Source organism: Mobula birostris, chromosome 2, assembly GCF_030028105.1.
Source record: "Mobula birostris isolate sMobBir1 chromosome 2, sMobBir1.hap1, whole genome shotgun sequence".
Classification (NCBI taxonomy): Eukaryota; Metazoa; Chordata; class Chondrichthyes; order Myliobatiformes; family Myliobatidae; genus Mobula; species Mobula birostris.
In genome coordinates this window covers 61,150,714-61,168,382 of record NC_092371.1, presented here as the reverse complement: position 1 = coordinate 61,168,382, position 17,669 = coordinate 61,150,714, and the positions used below count along the sequence as shown (strand labels likewise).

The following is a 17,669-nucleotide window of genomic DNA, read 5'->3' as shown; positions in this document are numbered from 1 at the left end:
TGGATGATTGAGATATCAATGTTCATGTAGTTCATCTGCCATTTCTTTGCCCATTCTCTTATCTGTCCAAGTCCTTCTGCAGACTCTTTGCTTCCTCAACACTATCTGCCCTTCCATTTATATTTGCATCATCCACAAACTTGGCCACAAAACCATCAATCCATCAATCCATCATCCAGATCATTGGCATATACCTGTAATGTCAAAAGTGGTGGACCCAACACCAACCCCTTCAAAACACCACTTGTCACCCACAGTGAACCAAAAAAGATCTGCTTTATTCCTACTCTGCTTTTTGCCAGCCAGCCAATCTTCTGTCCTTGCTCTGTAATACCATGGACACTTATCATGTTTAGTAGCCTCATATGTGGCACCTTGTCAAAAGACTACTGAAAACCCAAGTAAGAAACACCCACTGACTCTTCTTTCTCTATCCTGCCTGCTCTGATCTTATTTGATCACGTGCAAATGGAAAATTGCCTCAGGAGAAAGCAGAGAATTCTGAATATAAAAAAATTCTATTTCAGGAGTTACCAGAGAATTGCCTTTTCAGTTCAAAAAGCTAGTTCAGCAATTTGGTCTGCGCACAACATCAAACCACAGTGACAGCGGAAGAGAAGGACATGGCCACAAATGCGAGCAGTGAGCTAACATTGATCTATCTGAGGCCAAAGATTTTTGTCTGATCTATTTCCATTGGTAGCATAACTTTATTGCTTATGTTAGATTGAAAATGTTTCCTAACTGCTCTAGAAGTATACAAATGTTTGATAGAACCTTCCAGTTGAAGTAATAGGCACTTAATATTGGAAATGCCACAATCATTGTCTGTTTTTAATTAAATAAGCTTATTGACAAGCACTGCAGTTAGGTCTGTTTATTGGGAAATGATGTCTTAGTGTCTGTATCTTGTTTAGATCTTTCCTTTCAGTATTGATTACTGGGGCTAAGAACGTCTCAATAACATCTCCACAGCAAAATTATAACAATCGAAAGTGAATATTAAAATACTTCATTTTCCAGTAGTTCACAGCCAAATAAAAATTCCTTATATCTCCTCAGAATTGCAGCTATCTACAGTATCTCACTTTGCCATAGCAACCAGAAATTCTAAGACATATCCTTTTTTATTTTCCCTGTGATCCTGATATTATTGCTGGGAAATTACTTCCAAGAATTTGAAATACACTGAGTGGTAAATGATTTTTAATTTTTTGGAAAAAAACAAATACATTTTTATGGCAGTCCTATTCTCCTGGTATTCTGGTAGACTGACCTCATATTGTTGTTATAGCAACAGGAAATTTGTCTTGTCTCTGTTTTCTGATTGCTTAGTGTGTGCAATTGGTATAAAAGGCATAATTCTGAATTTTGATCTGTAATCAGACATCAATACTCAGTATATCTAACAGATTTCAACATTAAACAGTGTTTCATGGATATTTTAAAATTACATAGGAAGAAATATAAATGCTATCAGAGACATGTAAGATATTTCACCTGCAAAGAACTGAGTAGAGATTTCTAGAACTCACTGAATATTTTGTTCCTTTGACCACCTAAGAGACTTAACAATTTCCATACAGCAGATTCCATAACCTCCAGCATTTTGTAGTCTCTCCTAATCACTTCCCAGCCTCTGTCTGCTCTGACTCAGGAGAGAGAATATACGGAGCGGGTAATGTCTTTAATCATGTTGGCTGCTTTACTGAGGCAGCAGGAGTGTACTCAGAGCCCAGAGTTAGACAGAGTCGAGTGTTGGTATCCTTGGCATTGATGTGTTTGGATCAAGACAAACTCTTGGTGATATTTACACATCAGAAAATAAAGCTCTCAACCATCTCTACCTCAGCAACATACATACATACACACAGTTGCTACTTTATTAGGTACCTCCAGTAGCTAATAAAATGGCCACTGAGTTACGTTTGTGGTTTTCTGCTGCTGTACCCATCCACTTCAGGTTCTACATGTGTGTTCACAGTTCCTGCCACCATACTGTCTGCATAAAGCAGTTGGCCATTTTCCTCTGATCTCTCTCATTAGCAAGGCATATTCACCTGCAGAACTGCCGCTCACTAGATGTTTTTTGTATCTCACACCATTCTCTGTAAACCCCAGAGATCAATATTTTCTGAGATACTCAAACCACTCTGTCTGGCATCAACAATTATTTCACTGTTAAAGTCACTTAGATCACATTTATTTCCCGTTTGGATGTTCAGTCTCAACAACAACTGAACCTCTTGACCATGTCTGCATGCTTCTATGCTTTGAGTTTCTGCTACATGATTGGCTGATTAGATAATTGCATAAATGAGCAGGTGTACAGGTATACTTAATAAGGTAGTCACTGAGGATACAGGGATATATACTCCTTCCTGCTTCCATAGGACAATCACCACAGCACCAGGACTTCACTGTTGAAGTGTGGCGGACTGACCTCTACCTTGCTGAAGCCAGGCGACAACTCTAAGACATTTCATACCTACCCCTTGAGAGGGCCCCACTCTAGACCATCAGAAAACTGTCTCCAACACCACCACTGACCTCATCAGCTCTGGCGAACTCCCATCGATTGCCAGCATACTCATAGTTCCCTCACCCAGCGCTACTTACTTCTATCTCCTATCCAAGATGCACAAGCCTGACTGTTGGCCCATTGTCTCTGCCTGCTCCTGCCCCACTGAACTCACGTCCTCATACGTTGATCCGATTCTAACCTCCTTGGCTCTGTTCCTTCCCACCTTCATCCACAATATTTCTCATGCTCTCGATCTCCTCATTAGCTTTCAGTTCCCTAGCTCTGAACACCTCATTTTCACTGTGGATGTCCTGTTCTTATATGCTTCTTTCCTCCATCATGAAGGCCTAAAAACTCTCTGCTTCTTTCTCAATGAAGGAACCAACCAGTTCCCCACCACCGCCTTCCTCCTCCATCTGGCAGAGCAGGTCCTCACCCTCAACAATTGCTTCTCCAGCTCTTCCCACTTTCCTTTTGTCCTTACCTACCTCCTCATGAGCCTTCACTTCCAAAACTTCAACCTCCACTTCTGCCACATCTAAAGGGATCCTACCAGCAAACATATCTTTACCTCCCCCCTCTCTCCACTTTTCATAAGGATTGCCCCCTCTATGATTCCCTTGCCCATTCATCTCACCCACCAACATCCCTTCTGGCACTTAGCCCTGCAAGTATCTAAAGTGTTTCTCTAGTCCTCCTCCACTCTCACTTCTAGTCAGGGCTCCAAACAATCCTTCTAGATGAGGCAACATTCCACGTGTGAATCTGCTGGGGTGGTCTATTGTGTCCGGTACTCCCAATGCGGCCTTCTCTCTACTGGGGAGACCCATCGTAAATTGGGGGACCGCTTCATTGAGTACCTCCACTTCATCTGCCAAAAACGGAACTTCCTGGTGGCCAAACCTTTTAATTCCCATTCCTGACATATGAGTCCATAGCCTCCTCTCTGCCAAGATAAGGTCACCCTCAGAGTGGAGGAGAAACACCATATCTTCCATTTGGATAGCCTCCAAACTGATGGCATGAGTATCTACTTCTCCTTCCATTAAAAAAATTCACCCCTCCCCTCTTCTTCTATTCCCCACTCTGGCCTCTTATTGCTTCTCACCTGCCTATCACCACCGCCCCCCACCCGTCCCCTCCTCCTATGGTCGACTCTCCTCTCTTATCAGATTCCTTCACCTCCAGCCCTTTACCTCTCCTACCCACCTGGCTTTGCCTATCACCTTCTAGCTATCCTCCTTCCTCTTCCCCAACTTTTTATTCTGGCATCTCCCCCCCTTCCTTTCCACTCCCAAAGGACTTGGCCTGACACATCATCTGTTTATTCAATTCTGTAAATGCTGCCTGGCCTGCTGAGTACCTCCAGTATTTTGTATATGTTGCCTTTGTTTTCCAGCATCTGCAGACTTTCTCGTGTTTATAATAGAACTTGACAAGTTTTGTTTTGTAACAACAAGATGGTTGTTCAGTTCCTCTGATTTTGCACGAGGGGAAGAAAAAACAAGTTGACAAATCAAATCCTGGCATCTGGATCATTCCTAAACAATGAAATATTGTTTCTTATCTCATTACTGAGTGCTGTTCCATTGACTTGCAAGAATGACAATGTAACCTAGGATGAAGTAGACTGCTTGATTGGCACCACTTCCACCATCTTAAGTATGCAATCCCTCTAGCACTGTGTATTGTGCATCATCTACAAAATTTATTAGATTCTGTCTCCAAAGCTATTCTGACAGCCCTCCCAAATCCCACAATCTCGAACACAAAATGGATAATTTGACACAAGACTTAACTGCAGGTTCCCTTCTAAATTGCTGACCATCCTGCTTTGGAAATGTATTACTGGTCCTTAGTTTTACCTTCTGAAACTCCTTAAACTTAGTTAAATTAATTTCTGTTCATTTGAAATAAACAAACCATGTTTGTACATTTCTACAGCTTAATCCAGATATTATGAAATCACTTTGAATGCACGAACACTGACAGTGTCAGAATTTCATACAAATGCAGCAAACAATAGTATTATAGTGCAATTTAAAGCATCATTTATTTAACTATTTCTCTGTAAATCATCTGTGAATTTTTAAACTTTTTGAAAAACTATTTTGCATTTCACTTTATCGTTTATGTATGCAATTCCACTTCATTAATGTCTTCCTCGCTGCTCAATAATTTCCCATAACAACACAATTTTAATATTTTTTTGTTGGGGGAGAAAAGAGAATGGGAACTCCATATTAGTACAAGTTTAGTTTCATTGAAAATTACAGTTTATTTAATATAATGCTGTAAGAAATCAATTCAAGATATTGACTTTTTCAATCATATTTAATAGGCATCCATCATTTGAAAATCACAGTTTCACACCATGGCATACACCTGAATTGGTGCCTTGTCGGAATAGTGATATAGAACAGTAATTCTCTGAACTGTGCAATAGCTTCTAGATTTCCATGCTTAACAATGAATATGCAGTGGCCAGAATTTAGTATTTGAATATTGACAGTCAGCTTGCTGCTATTTATAATACAGACTTCATGGATTTTACTATGTTATTGGTATCATGTTTTCCATTCAGTGATTTTTGTCCTTGAGAATTTTTCTTATTATCGTCCACTACAGCCACATTAACTGGCATTTCTGTTCACCAATCGGGACAAACTTTCAGCAAAGGTTATCAGCCGACAAATTAACCATATAATTTGAGCACCAGATGATTAACCTTGTTACTTTGGGACTTATTCTGCAGGGAAGGCTCCTCATTTTCTCCGTCTTCAGAATGTGGAAGTGAATGCAGGACAAAATGCAACATTTCAATGTATTGCTGGTGGAAAGTGGTCCCAGCACGACAAGTTATGGCTGCAGGTTTGTACTTTATCTTCTCCATTATTTTTAATGCTAGGTGTTTAAATTGTAGGGATTGTCCTAAAACCTAAGCTGGAGGATGGGATAATGATGGTCCATTGTGCTCCTTTTCCTTTGCTCTGTTAATGTCACAAACTCTCTGATCTTCAAAGGAATATAATTTGATAAAGAGTACCATAGATCTTCATAACAAAAAAGTCCATATTTCAAGTGTTTACAGCTTTCTAAAGGTTTTCCCTTGAAGAACCAACTTGACAAATGTCCCTGTTAGTGTAATAATGCTCTTGCCTCTTCAAAGGTTTATTGGAGACTTCCATGAATCTGCCTATTAGTAGGCCAATGGGGAGAATTCTTAGCTTTTTTCCTTAAATAATAAATTTAAAGTGAACCTGTCACAACTTTTATAGAAATTAACTTACTTTTTGTAAATATTGCATCCTTCCTCTGTTCTGAAGGGGAATGAGCTCACCCAATTCCAAGAAGAAATACTGGTCACTTCCTAGCTCAATACATCAATCTTTATACAACACAGAGATTCATGGATCAATATTTTTTAACATCGGCTTTTTTTTGGGAGAAATATTACTCCAGCTGAGCAGGTGACCGTATGTTAGTGCCATCGAACATGATGTTTCCATATTGGGCTTTTTAAGTTGGATTTGTAAATCAGCATAATTAGACCTGCTTGCGAATCAAATGGTCGTAACCTTATGAAAAAAAATCATAGGATTTCACCATTAATATCTCTATTGTATGAACATTATAGAATCTTACTGCCTTTCAGCCTACCGCACCCATACTGACTTTTTGTCCATCTATATTGAATGACTTGTTCACAATAAGTCTCGACCCAAAACTTTAACTGTCCATTTCTTCCCACAAATGCTCCTTGAACAATGAACTATTTCAGCATTTTGTTTTCTGCCCAATTCTAGCATACACAGCTTCTTGATTCTCCTTCTGTACCCTGTCTATTTAAATCTCTTGAACATAGTGATTACAGTATCTGATTCTGCCACCCCATCTGGTGGTATGTACTACGTATCAATCATTCTCTATGCAGAACAACAATGTTCCACTCAAATCCCCTTTATAGCTCCTTCCTTTCACTTGTAACCCATGACATTTTGTTTTGTATACCCCTAACATGGGAAAAAAAAAGATTCTCAATATCAAGCATATCCGTGCCTTTCTTAATTTTTTATGTTCTTTTATCAGATCACCCCTCAACCTCTTTTGTGCTAGATATGGGGCTCCCCTCATGGGGACCATGGACCCCTTGCTTAATGGTATTGGTCCATGGCATAAAAAAGGTTGAGAACCCTCTGCTCTAGATACAGCAAGTCCAGCCACTCCAATCACTCCCGTCCTTCAAACCGGACAATATGCTGGTGAAAATTCTCTGCACTCTTTCCAGCAAGATCATATCTTTCCTATAGTGTGATGAATAGAACTGCACACAATACTTCAAATGTCGTCTTGCCAGCGTTTTGTAGAGTTGCAATATAGTATCCCAATTTTTGTATTCTATGCCCTCATCTGTGATGGTAAGCATGTCATGATTCCTTTACCATAAGACAAGACAAGACAAAGGAGCAGAAGTTGGCCATTCAGCCCATCGAGTCTGTCCCACCATTCTATCATGAGCTGATACAATCTCCCAATCTCCCACTCCCCCGCCTTCTCACCATAACCTTTGATGCTCTGGCTATTCAGATACCTATCAATCTCTGCCTTAAATACACCCAATGACTTGGCCTCCACTGCCGTCCGTGGCAACAAATTCCACAGATTCACCACCCTCTGGCTGAAAAAATTTCTTCACATTTCTGTTCTGAATGGGTGCCCTTCAATCCTTAAGTCATGCCCTCTGGTACTAGACTCCCCCATCATGGGAAACAACTTTGCCACATCCACTCTGTCCATGCCTTTCAACATTCGAAATGTTTCTATAAGGTCCCCCCCTCATTCTTCTAAACTCCAAGGAGTACAGTCCAAGAGCGGTCAAATGTTCCTCATAAGTTAACCCTCTCATTCCCGGAATCATTCTAGTGAATCTTCTCTGAACCCTCTCCAACATCAGCACATCTTTTCTTAAATAAAGAGTCCAAAACTGCCCACAGTACTCCAGGTGAGGTCTCACCAGCACCTTATAGAGCCTCAACATCACATCCCTGCTCCTATACTCTATTCCTCTAGAAATGAACGCCAACACTGCATTCACCATCTTCACCACCGACTCAACCTGGAGGTTATCCTTAAGGGTATCCTGCATGAGGACTCCCAAGTCCCATTGCATCTCAGAACTTTGAATTCTCTTCCCATTTAAATAATAGTCTGCCTGTTTATTTCTTCCACTAAAATGCATAACCATACACTTTCCAGCATTGTATTTCATTTGCCACTTCTTTGCCCATTCTCCCAATCTATCCAAGTCTCTCCACAGACTCTCTGTTTCCTCAGCACTACCGGCCCCTACACATATCTTTGTATCATCAGCAAACTTAGCCACAAAGCCATCTGTTGCATCCAAGTCATTGAAGTACAAAGTAAAAAGAAGTGGCCCCAACACAGACCCCTGTGAAACACCACTGGTAACTGCCAGCCAACCAGAATGGGATCCCTTTATTCCCACTCTCTGTTTCCTGCCAATCAGCCAATGCTCTATCCACGTATGTAACTTTCTCGTAATTCCACGGGCTCTTATCTTGTTTAGCAGACTCTCTACCATTGCTGCCACCTTCAGCAAAGGATGTGGTTGAACCCCAAGGACTCTCTATTCATTAACATTTTTAAGTATGTTACTACATATGTCCTACCCTTATATGACTTCCCAAAATGCATCACCTCACACTTGTGGGGATTAAATACCATCTGGTAATGCTTCTTCTAACTTTCCATCTGATCTATGTCCTGCTGTAACCTCAGACAGTTTCTTTTGCTGTCCACAGCACACCACCAACTTACATAACATCCACAAACATATTAAGAATTTCTCCTACATTCACTTTCATTCATTGATATACTATATATGCAAACTCCTGAGCTCTGCTCAGAGGAGGATTGTAAATGGAACCAGAGGCTCGAAGCACCAATTACTGGTAGACAAAGCAGTCATTCAAGACTCCAAGACCAGACAAACCAACTTAAGCACAGCCTGGCTTGACTACCAGAAAACATACGACTCAATACTCCACATATGAATTCTGGAACGACTGTCTCTGTGCAAGGTCAACAAGACACTAAGGACCTTCATTAAGAACTCAATGGGCTGTTGGCGGACAATGCCAAAAGTTAACTCAAAGTCACTAACACATGTCCATCAGATGTGGAATATACCAGGGTGATGCACTGTCCCCACTGCTGTTCTGCATTGGCTTGAATCCCCTCAGCCAGATCATCTCAAAGAGTGGATACAGGTAGAGGGTCAAGAGTGGAGTGACCATCAGCCACCTCCTGCACATGGATGACATCAAGCTGTGTGCCAGAAATAAAAAGGACATTGACCCACTAATCCACCTAACAAGGGTATACAGCAGAGACATTTGGATGTCCTTTGGACTGGAAAAGTGCAGCCGGGTGGTAGTGAAAAGAGGCAAAGTCATCAAGACTGAAGGAGTTGAGTTACCTGTAGGCCAAATACCAGAACAGCTACAAATACCTGGGGAGCCTGCAGACACAGGGAAGCCACAATGGAGACACAAGAAGGGCTGCAACATCCCAGAACCTCCAAAGAGTGAGACAGGTCCTAAACAGCCAGCTGAATGGGAAGAACAAGATCAGGGCCATCAACACATTTGCCCTATCAGTCATCTGATACCCAGCCACAATAGTGTGGTAGCCAGGGAATGAACTGGAAGCCATTGACATCAGGACCCAGAAACAACTAACAATACATAGTGAATTCCAGACAAAGTCCAACATTGTGCAATTCTACACCAACCGGAATAAAAGATGGGGACTGGGAAGTGTCAAGGCACAGTCCTGGAAGAAATGTGAACATCCATGAGTATGTCAGGAAGATGGGCTCCTAAGGACGATCTGCTAGGAGAATACCTCGGAATGCCAGCAGGGGATATAGAAAAGGAAGTGGGTGAAACAGAGTCAGAGGACCAGAGACCATGGCTGGACAAGCCACTGCATGGGATGTACCATTGTCAGATATCAGAGGTGGCTGATGTAAGAAAATCCTGCCAATGGCTTGAAATGACAGAGCTGAGGGACAGCCCAGAGGTGCTGCTCTTGGCCGGACAAGAACAGGTGCTGAACACAAGAGCAATAGAAGCAGGGTTCTATCACACCAGACAAGTCCTAAGATGCAGGTTATGCAAGGAATCCATTGAAACCATCCAACATGTAGAAGCAGGGTGCAAGATTCAGGCAGGGAAAGCATACACTGAACGGCACAACCAAGTTGCAGGAATTATGTACAGGAACATCTGTGCTGAGTGTGGATTGGATGCTCCAAAATCTAAAATGGAAACACCCAAGAAGGAAGTGGAGAATGACAAAGCTGAGATCCTCTAGGACTTCCAGATACAGACTGATAAACAGGTACTGGCCAACCAACCAGACATAGTAGTATTGGACAAGGAACAGAAGAAAGCAATAGTAAAAGATGTGGCAATCCTGAATGACAGTAACATCAGGAAGAAAGAATATGAGAAACTGGAGAAATACCAGGGCTTGAAAGATGAGGAAGATCGAAGGGACGAGGAAGGCTAAAGACAGAGTAATCCTGGTGGTTATAGGAGCACTTGGAGCTGTGACACCTGGACTGGGAGAGTGGCTCCAATATATCCCCGGAAACAGCATCTGAGATCTCGGTCCAGAAGAGTTTACTACTAGGAACAGCAAAAATACTGCATCGAATCCTCGAACTCCCAGGCATCTGGTAGAGGACCCGAGCTTGAGGGAAAATTCGCATACAGACCATACATTAGGGGTGAGAAAGAATTATTTTATTTTCCAGTACGATACAAAAGTCTTTGGTACATATGGTATATATGGTACAGCCAGAGTGCCTAAGTACTGTATTTGTCAATGTGGAGTGAAAAGCGGGATTGTAAATCTGATGGGAGAAAATAATGTTGGGAAAGGCAAAGTTGGGATGTTGCAGGAGGGGAGTGGTACATGTGGGAGAGAAGGCGTGCCCGGGGGTGGGGGATGGTGGGGTTGTGGCGTGGGTGCAGACACATCCAGCCCTGAGACAGCAAGCAAGTTCATTTGATTCTGAATAATTGGTTTATTGGTCATTACAGAATATTTCACTGGTGCTTCCTGCTCCCTCACCTCTCCTTTCCACTTTTCCCAATCATAATTTTCCCCTCTCCCTGTCAAGGAAATACCCAGGTCTAATGATATTATCGGTATTTTAAAGAGAATGGGTTCTTCAGACTCGCTAAATAATGAGTTTTTGTAATATCAAGATATTTTCAGACATTTGGCTTCTGACCCAAATATTCAAGATTTAGTCAATATTCTTTATAGTTTTTAAAAATCCTCCAGCTATGACAATCTAATAATGCCAAGGGTCATTGCTAACTTTCTTACTAGGTTCATAGAATTCATTCTTATATTCTGAAATACAATTTTAACTACATTTATTATAGATGCATGCTGGGTCAGATCATTATCTTTGATGGCCTTTCAAAAAAGAAATGCTGTTAAATACATAGCAGTGCTTCTAATAAGATATCTTGAACAAAACATGACATTTCCTTTCAAGAATAAATGCTTAACAATTGCAACTGCATAGCAAATAGAGCACTTTGGAAATTTTATATATATATGTAAAGGTCAAACTGATTGTAGGTTTAGGTGTGTCAGTGAGGCATCATGTTAATTTGCCTATTATCTGTACATAAGTGATATAGGTGTTTCCTGGGATGCCATCACACCAGCACAAATGCTGTCTAATACCACCATTAGGTACTGCCCTGATACCATTTGAAAATGGTAGGAAATTCTTTCAGTTTTATTCAACACTCAGTCAGATCTTAACCCTACAATTATCTTCGTTTGGCTACTGGTGGTTGCTTGAGAGATTTCCAACACCCATGTGATAACTTTGGCACTGATGAACATCTTTGAATCTCTACTGTTTTTGCCCAATGGAGTTGTTGCAAAAACTGATAAGTAATTATCTTTAAAGCGTCCATATTTCTATAATAAATAAATAAACATGCTCTCAGTATTTTTTATTTATTTGGTTATTTTCTGTATTTACACGGTTTGTGTCCTTTTGCACACTGATTGCTTGACCGTATTTGTTTTTCTGTAGTTTTTCATTGATTCTATTGTATTTTCTTGTTCTACTGTGAATGTCTTGAAGAAAATAAATCTCAGGGTAATATATGTTAACATTTACTTTGAACTTTAAATATAATGATAATATTATTATATATTAGTACATAAAGCTCATTCCTTTAGAACAGAGACGTGGAGGAATTTTCTTTAGCCAGAAGGTGGCGAATCTGTAGATTAATTTCCACAGATGTCTGTGGAGGCCAAATCTTTCGGTATATTTAAGCAGAGGTTGATAGGTTCTTGATTAGTAAGGGCATCGAGGGAAAGAGAGTGGGGTTGAGAGGGATAATAAATTAACCATGATCGAATGGTGGAGCAGAATCAATGGGCTGAATGGCCTAATTCTGCTCTTTTTCCCTATGATCTTATAGTCTTATGATACCTGGTATCAGATTCAGGAGCAGGTCAAAGGTATCCAGCTTGCACAATGAGTCAGGAAGAGAGGTTCCTTCTGATTATGAGTGGCCGACCATGCTGGGAGGCTCAGGATTGCTGACAAGGATCAATGGGAACCCTAAAGTAAGTGACAGGGCAGGTGGAGATGTTTGAGATGGAGATCTGTGGGAGCATTGGTGGATTGTAGGGAAGGAATATTTGTGGAGTGGGTTGCAACAATCTGCTGGAAGAACTCAGCAAGTTCAGCAGAATCTGTGGGAGGAAAAGAATTGTCAAAATTTTGGGTCAAAACCTTCCATCAAAACTGAGAGTGGAGAAGAGAAATAGCCAGTATAAATATATAGGAGTGGAGATTGGTGGGACATCAGCCTGTAGATGATTGGTGGACTAAGGAAGAGTGAAGGCCAGGTAGGGGAGTGGAGGGTGGAGTTGGGAGAGGCAGGATAATAACAAATGGAGGTAGACAGACAAAAAGACAGAAGGGGCAGAAGGGACGAGGTTGAGGGAGGTGGAGACAGCTAGTTGAGTGATATGTGAAAACACAAGAGCTGCCAGTACTGGTATCTGAGAAGTAAGGAACATGAAAATGGGAACTATTTGGGGAGAACTGAATAGCAGATGGAACCAGAACTAGATGGAGGAAAAAATGGATGAACTATGTGGGCACTGGTTTTATAAACTAGGAGAGGGAAGAAAATGTGCAATGGGAGATTTGGAAAGGGTATAGAATTGCACTGAGGCAGATTCAGGAATCTGCAGTCTTTTATGTCTCCATTAACATGAGAGGATACCGGGTTTTGGGATGGGAACAGGGAATGATTATGTGAAACTGAGGGATTTAGCTGTCAAGGTTCACATTCTGACTCTGTATATGGAAGACTTACTTGTCTGGTAATATCCAGTGTTGGACTCTGTTGGAAGAGCAATCGATATTCAAATACACAGCAGCAAAAATCAATGTTATACAAGGGAATTCTTCTTAAATATTCTTCTGAAAATATTATTTCATCATGCCTTGAATTAGTGCAACATTCCCTCCTCCCTTTGGATTTCCCCTTGTCCTGAGGCGCATTAATCATTCATTCAATATTGATGCTACACAACTTTAACTTCCCACCAGAATTAAACATATGGCTCATTTTGTCTGAACACTGTAGAATGAAGTAAGAATGTTTCCTCTACTAGATCTCATTGTACCAGATACAATACCCAAAGGGTCTCCTCCTGTGCTAAATCACTGGTTCCAGATTGCTCAATAGCCTAATATCTCCCTGTCTCCAAGGCCCTCCCAGCCCTAAAGCTGAGTTATTGGTATTTCTCCAATTCTTGAACATCACTTTTTTTAAGCTCTCTATAGATGGTAAGCATGCTTTTAGCTCCTGAGTCTTTGAACTCTGGAATTATTGCCCCAAACGTCTTTGATCTTTTCCTCTCCCCCTGATGTTAAGATACTCTTTAAAATTGAACATTGAGTAAGCTTTTGGGCATGTGGCCTACTACCTCTTTATGTGGCTGAGTGCCAAAATTTTGTTTGTTCAAATATGCTGTGTTAAAGTGAAACAAGGCTATTTTGTTATAGCTATAGTATAAATACACTGATAGTTTGGGGAACAAATTTTATATTTGTATTACCATTGTTGATTCGTGTTACTATTGTTGATATTATCTGATTGCTTTATAAACGTTTCGATTTGTGGTCTCTGAAATTGAAGTCTGTAACACAATCATAGCTGTGGAGAGAGCAATATAACTCTTGATTGTAAAGCATGAGCAATTACTATTTTTGGATACGTTATTGCATTAACCATTAGTAGTAATAATAAAAGAGGAAATAGAATTTGGCATCAATCCTATAGTTTAGATCAATATCATTCTGTTAAAAAGTCCTATTGAATGTTGATGGTGAATACTGATGGTGATTTTATTATTTAAAATATTTACAGTAATGGATAATAGACAACTGTAACAAAGACAATGAATCAAATGTCAATATATATATGTAGATAATGACTAACAGCTAAATGTTGATGAGTGGCCTTATTTTAGAGACTTCCTGGCATGTAAACTGTATTTCCTTAAGCATGAAGTTAATTTTTAGAAAAAATAGCAAAGCGTGCTTTCTAGATATAGCCAATTGAATCAAGAGAATTGTAGTAAATTGTCAAATTGTAGTATATTCCTACCTTTTTGTGTTGGGCACGTGGCCAAGTGGTTAAGGCGTTCATCTAGTGATCTCAAGGTCGCTAGTTCGAGCCTCAGCTGTGGCAGCGTGTTTGTGCCCTTGAGTAAGGCACTTAATCACACATTGCTCTAGTGTCTGTGCGAGGAGTGGCGCCCCACACAGACTTCCAATCTGCACCTTGTAAGGCATGAAAATGCCCAACGCAGGTCTCTCATGGTCTGAGTCGATGTTCCCTCCCCTTTGGTTATATCTTGATTCCTTTGCACCCAGTCTCAAACGTGAAGACACTGCGGCTGAGGGGCTCCCAACCTTTTTTATGCCATGGACCCCTACCATTAACTGAGGGGCCCACAGACACCAGGTTGGAAATCCTTCGCTTCTTTCCCTCTCTCCTTTTCAATTAATTGGATACACAAGAAAATTTATTGCATTACTGTCTGACTTCTCGAAAGAAGAGAATGAAAACATGTTGGTGGCAAAATAGGAACAACATCCAATAATCTGGAAACGTTGCCAGTCCGACAGACCTAAAGTCTTAGTATTCATTGGTTCCGGTGACTAGAATAGAGTCATGCACTCACTAGGCCCGGTTTGTACATACAACCAAGGCACATTCCTGAGTTAGTGCCATTTACCTGCATTTGGCCCATATCCCCCTTAAAAAATAACCTTTCCTGTTCAGGATCCCATCTAAACATGAAATGAACCTAGTTCTATCCCTTGGAGTATTGAAAGGACTAGATAGGGTGGATGTGGAGAGGATGTTTCTTATGGTGAGGGGATCCAGAACTAGAGGGCACTGCCTCAAAACTGAGGGGCAACCCTTTAGAACAGAGGTAAGGAGGAATTCTTTTAGCCAAAGAGTAGTAAATCTGTGGAATTCTCTGCCACAGAGGCAGAAGTTGATTGTTTCCTGATTGGTTAGGGCATCAAAGGAGGCAGCTGTATGGGGTTGAGTGGGATCTGGGATCAGCCATGATGGAATGGTGGAGCAGACTTGATGAGCTGAATGCCCTAATTCTGCTCCTATGTCTTATGGTCTTCCTCTGGCAGCTTGTACCATGTACGCACCACCTTCTGTGTGAGAAATACGTTGCTATCATCCCCATTTCAAACTTTCTCCTCTCAACTTTCATTTCTGGCCTCTAGTTTTAGGATCCTTTGCCCTGCAAAAACAAAAGCCTGTGACTATTCACTTCTCTATGCCCTTTGTAATTTTATAAACCTCTATAAGGGCACTCTTAAATATAACAACATAAGAAATATAAGCTGCCTTTTGACATTCATGCCTTCTGTCTTGTACAGTAAGATTACGGTTGATCTTTTCCTTCAGAACCACTTTAGTGCAATAAATCCATATCTAATTAATTCTGAAACTTCTAAAAATCTATTCACCTCTGTGTGGAATAAACCTAGTACCCGAAACGCCACAATTTGTAAATACTAAGAATTTGTTACGCATTAGTAAACTAATTTTTCTCACCTCAAGCCTGAGTAGCCTACACCTTATTTTAAGTCTGACCTGGGGTATGGGACAATTGAACCAGGCAGATCATCCCTGCTTTGATGCACAACCAAAATTGACTTGTATACTTTTTAATCGGAGAGGATGACATTTCTCCAGTTTACATTTAATATATGATGCCTTTACTCTTTGCGTTGTCCTACATATTTTAATAAAACTATTTTCCTTCAACTTCTCATTCAATGGAGCTTAGAAAAATCGAGGTCTATGGGTAACCCTGGGTAATTTCTAGAGTAAGTATGTGTTCGGCACAGTGGGCCGAAGAGAGTGTATTGTGCTGTAGTTTTTCTATATTTCTATGTTTCAATGTAGATCTGTTATTCCAAGGGACTTTCTTGCATGCGAGTCTTGCATGAAATCAAACACAGAAATATATTTTCAAAACTTCTTTGCTATTTTTTTATCTTCCAACATGATTTCTCCTAGTTGATTGGAAGAGACCCATTTTAATTTTACTAATCGTTTCATTTTTGCATGTTTATGGAAACTTTAATGGTCTGTTTATGTTTCTCGTTAGATTCCTGTTATGTTCTATTTCACATTTTTAATCAATACATTTGTCCTTGGTTCTGAAATATGTAATATTCCCCCCAATTCTTACTGTTCTATTGAGTAAAATTACAGATTTTTTTCTGTCTTCTGAAACCTTTAACTTCCCTTGTTTGCTTCTTGGGAAGGGACACACTCCATCCTAAACCCTGCAATCACTGAAGATGCAACACCTGTTCTCCACCTAACATCCCCCCCTCCCCTCTCCCTCTTCCCACTCCCCTTTCCTCTCGCTCTTCCCCCTCTCCCTATTCCCCCACCTATCTCTCTTCCCCTCCCCTTCCCTCCTCCCCTCCTGCTCTTCCCTCTTCCCTTGCCCCCTTTCCCTCTTCCCTCTCCCTTTCCCCTCCCCTTCCCCTTTCCCCTCCCCTCTCCCCTTCCCCTTTCCCCTCCCCTCTCCCTCTTCCCCATCTTGCACTTCCTCCTCCTAGAGCCTCTTTATTTCCCCTCTGCCCTTATCTTCCCTCTTCCTTCTTCCTCCAGCTCTACCCCACCCCATCCCTCCATTCTGGTTCCCACTATCACTTCCTTGAAATATTAGATTCCATCACTGATTGCCTTTATCTATCTGCTTATACCCTCTTTACTTGTTTTCATCTTCATCTTCCCCCACCCCCCTCAACCTGGCTCTCTCTGCCCTTTATTATGTCAGCCAACATTTGTCATTCACCTGCCTCTGAATTGCTACTACAACCTCCCTGTGTATTTAATATTTCAGTAATGTTTGAGTAAAGTGTTTTCTAAATATTATTTTGGAATAATCTTATGTGTGTGTATATATTCTTGTTTGTTTAAATAATTCATTACAGGTTACATGTAGAAATATGAGAATTGCATACATCATCACGCTACCACTTGATACGTGTGCGCCTCGCTTAAAGTAAACGCAAAGTTAGAGTCACATTTCGGACTCCAGTGTCTTGCTTTAAATTTTAATGTTTCGAAGTTACAAAACTTAACATCCCCCACCGCATGGCTCAATTTGTCCGTTGTCCTTCATCTCTCCTTGGTCCTCCAATCGCCCATTGGTTCCTGCCTCACCGTTCTCTTTAAACTGGCTCTTTTCCCTCCCAAGCATTAGCCCTGATGCAGGGGATCAACCCAAAATCTTGACAATTCCTCTCCACTTACAGCAGCTGCTCAACTCACTCAGTTCCTCTGGTAGGTTTTTTGCTGCTCTAGATTCCAGCATCTGCTAAACTTGCTACTGACTTTATATCCACATTTATCATCAGTGCTATCCTTCATCCTTTATCATTATTCTTATTCCTTCTAAATAATAAGCATCTTGGTATATTTAATTTCCCAACCAC

At 40.8% G+C, this 17,669-nt stretch overlaps 1 protein-coding gene across 3 annotated transcripts in view; it reads left to right on the top strand.

The window, feature by feature from the left end:
* The window catches only part of LOC140187024 (receptor-type tyrosine-protein phosphatase T), a 1,622,799-nt gene that overhangs the window by 730,221 nt on the left and 874,909 nt on the right, over positions 1 to 17,669 (top strand). For all 3 annotated transcript variants that reach the window (XM_072241892.1, XM_072241901.1, XM_072241888.1), the window contains exon 5: positions 5,280 to 5,395. In XM_072241892.1, the coding sequence (XP_072097993.1) occupies positions 5,280 to 5,395 (116 nt within the window). The remainder of the gene's footprint in view (positions 1 to 5,279; positions 5,396 to 17,669) is intronic.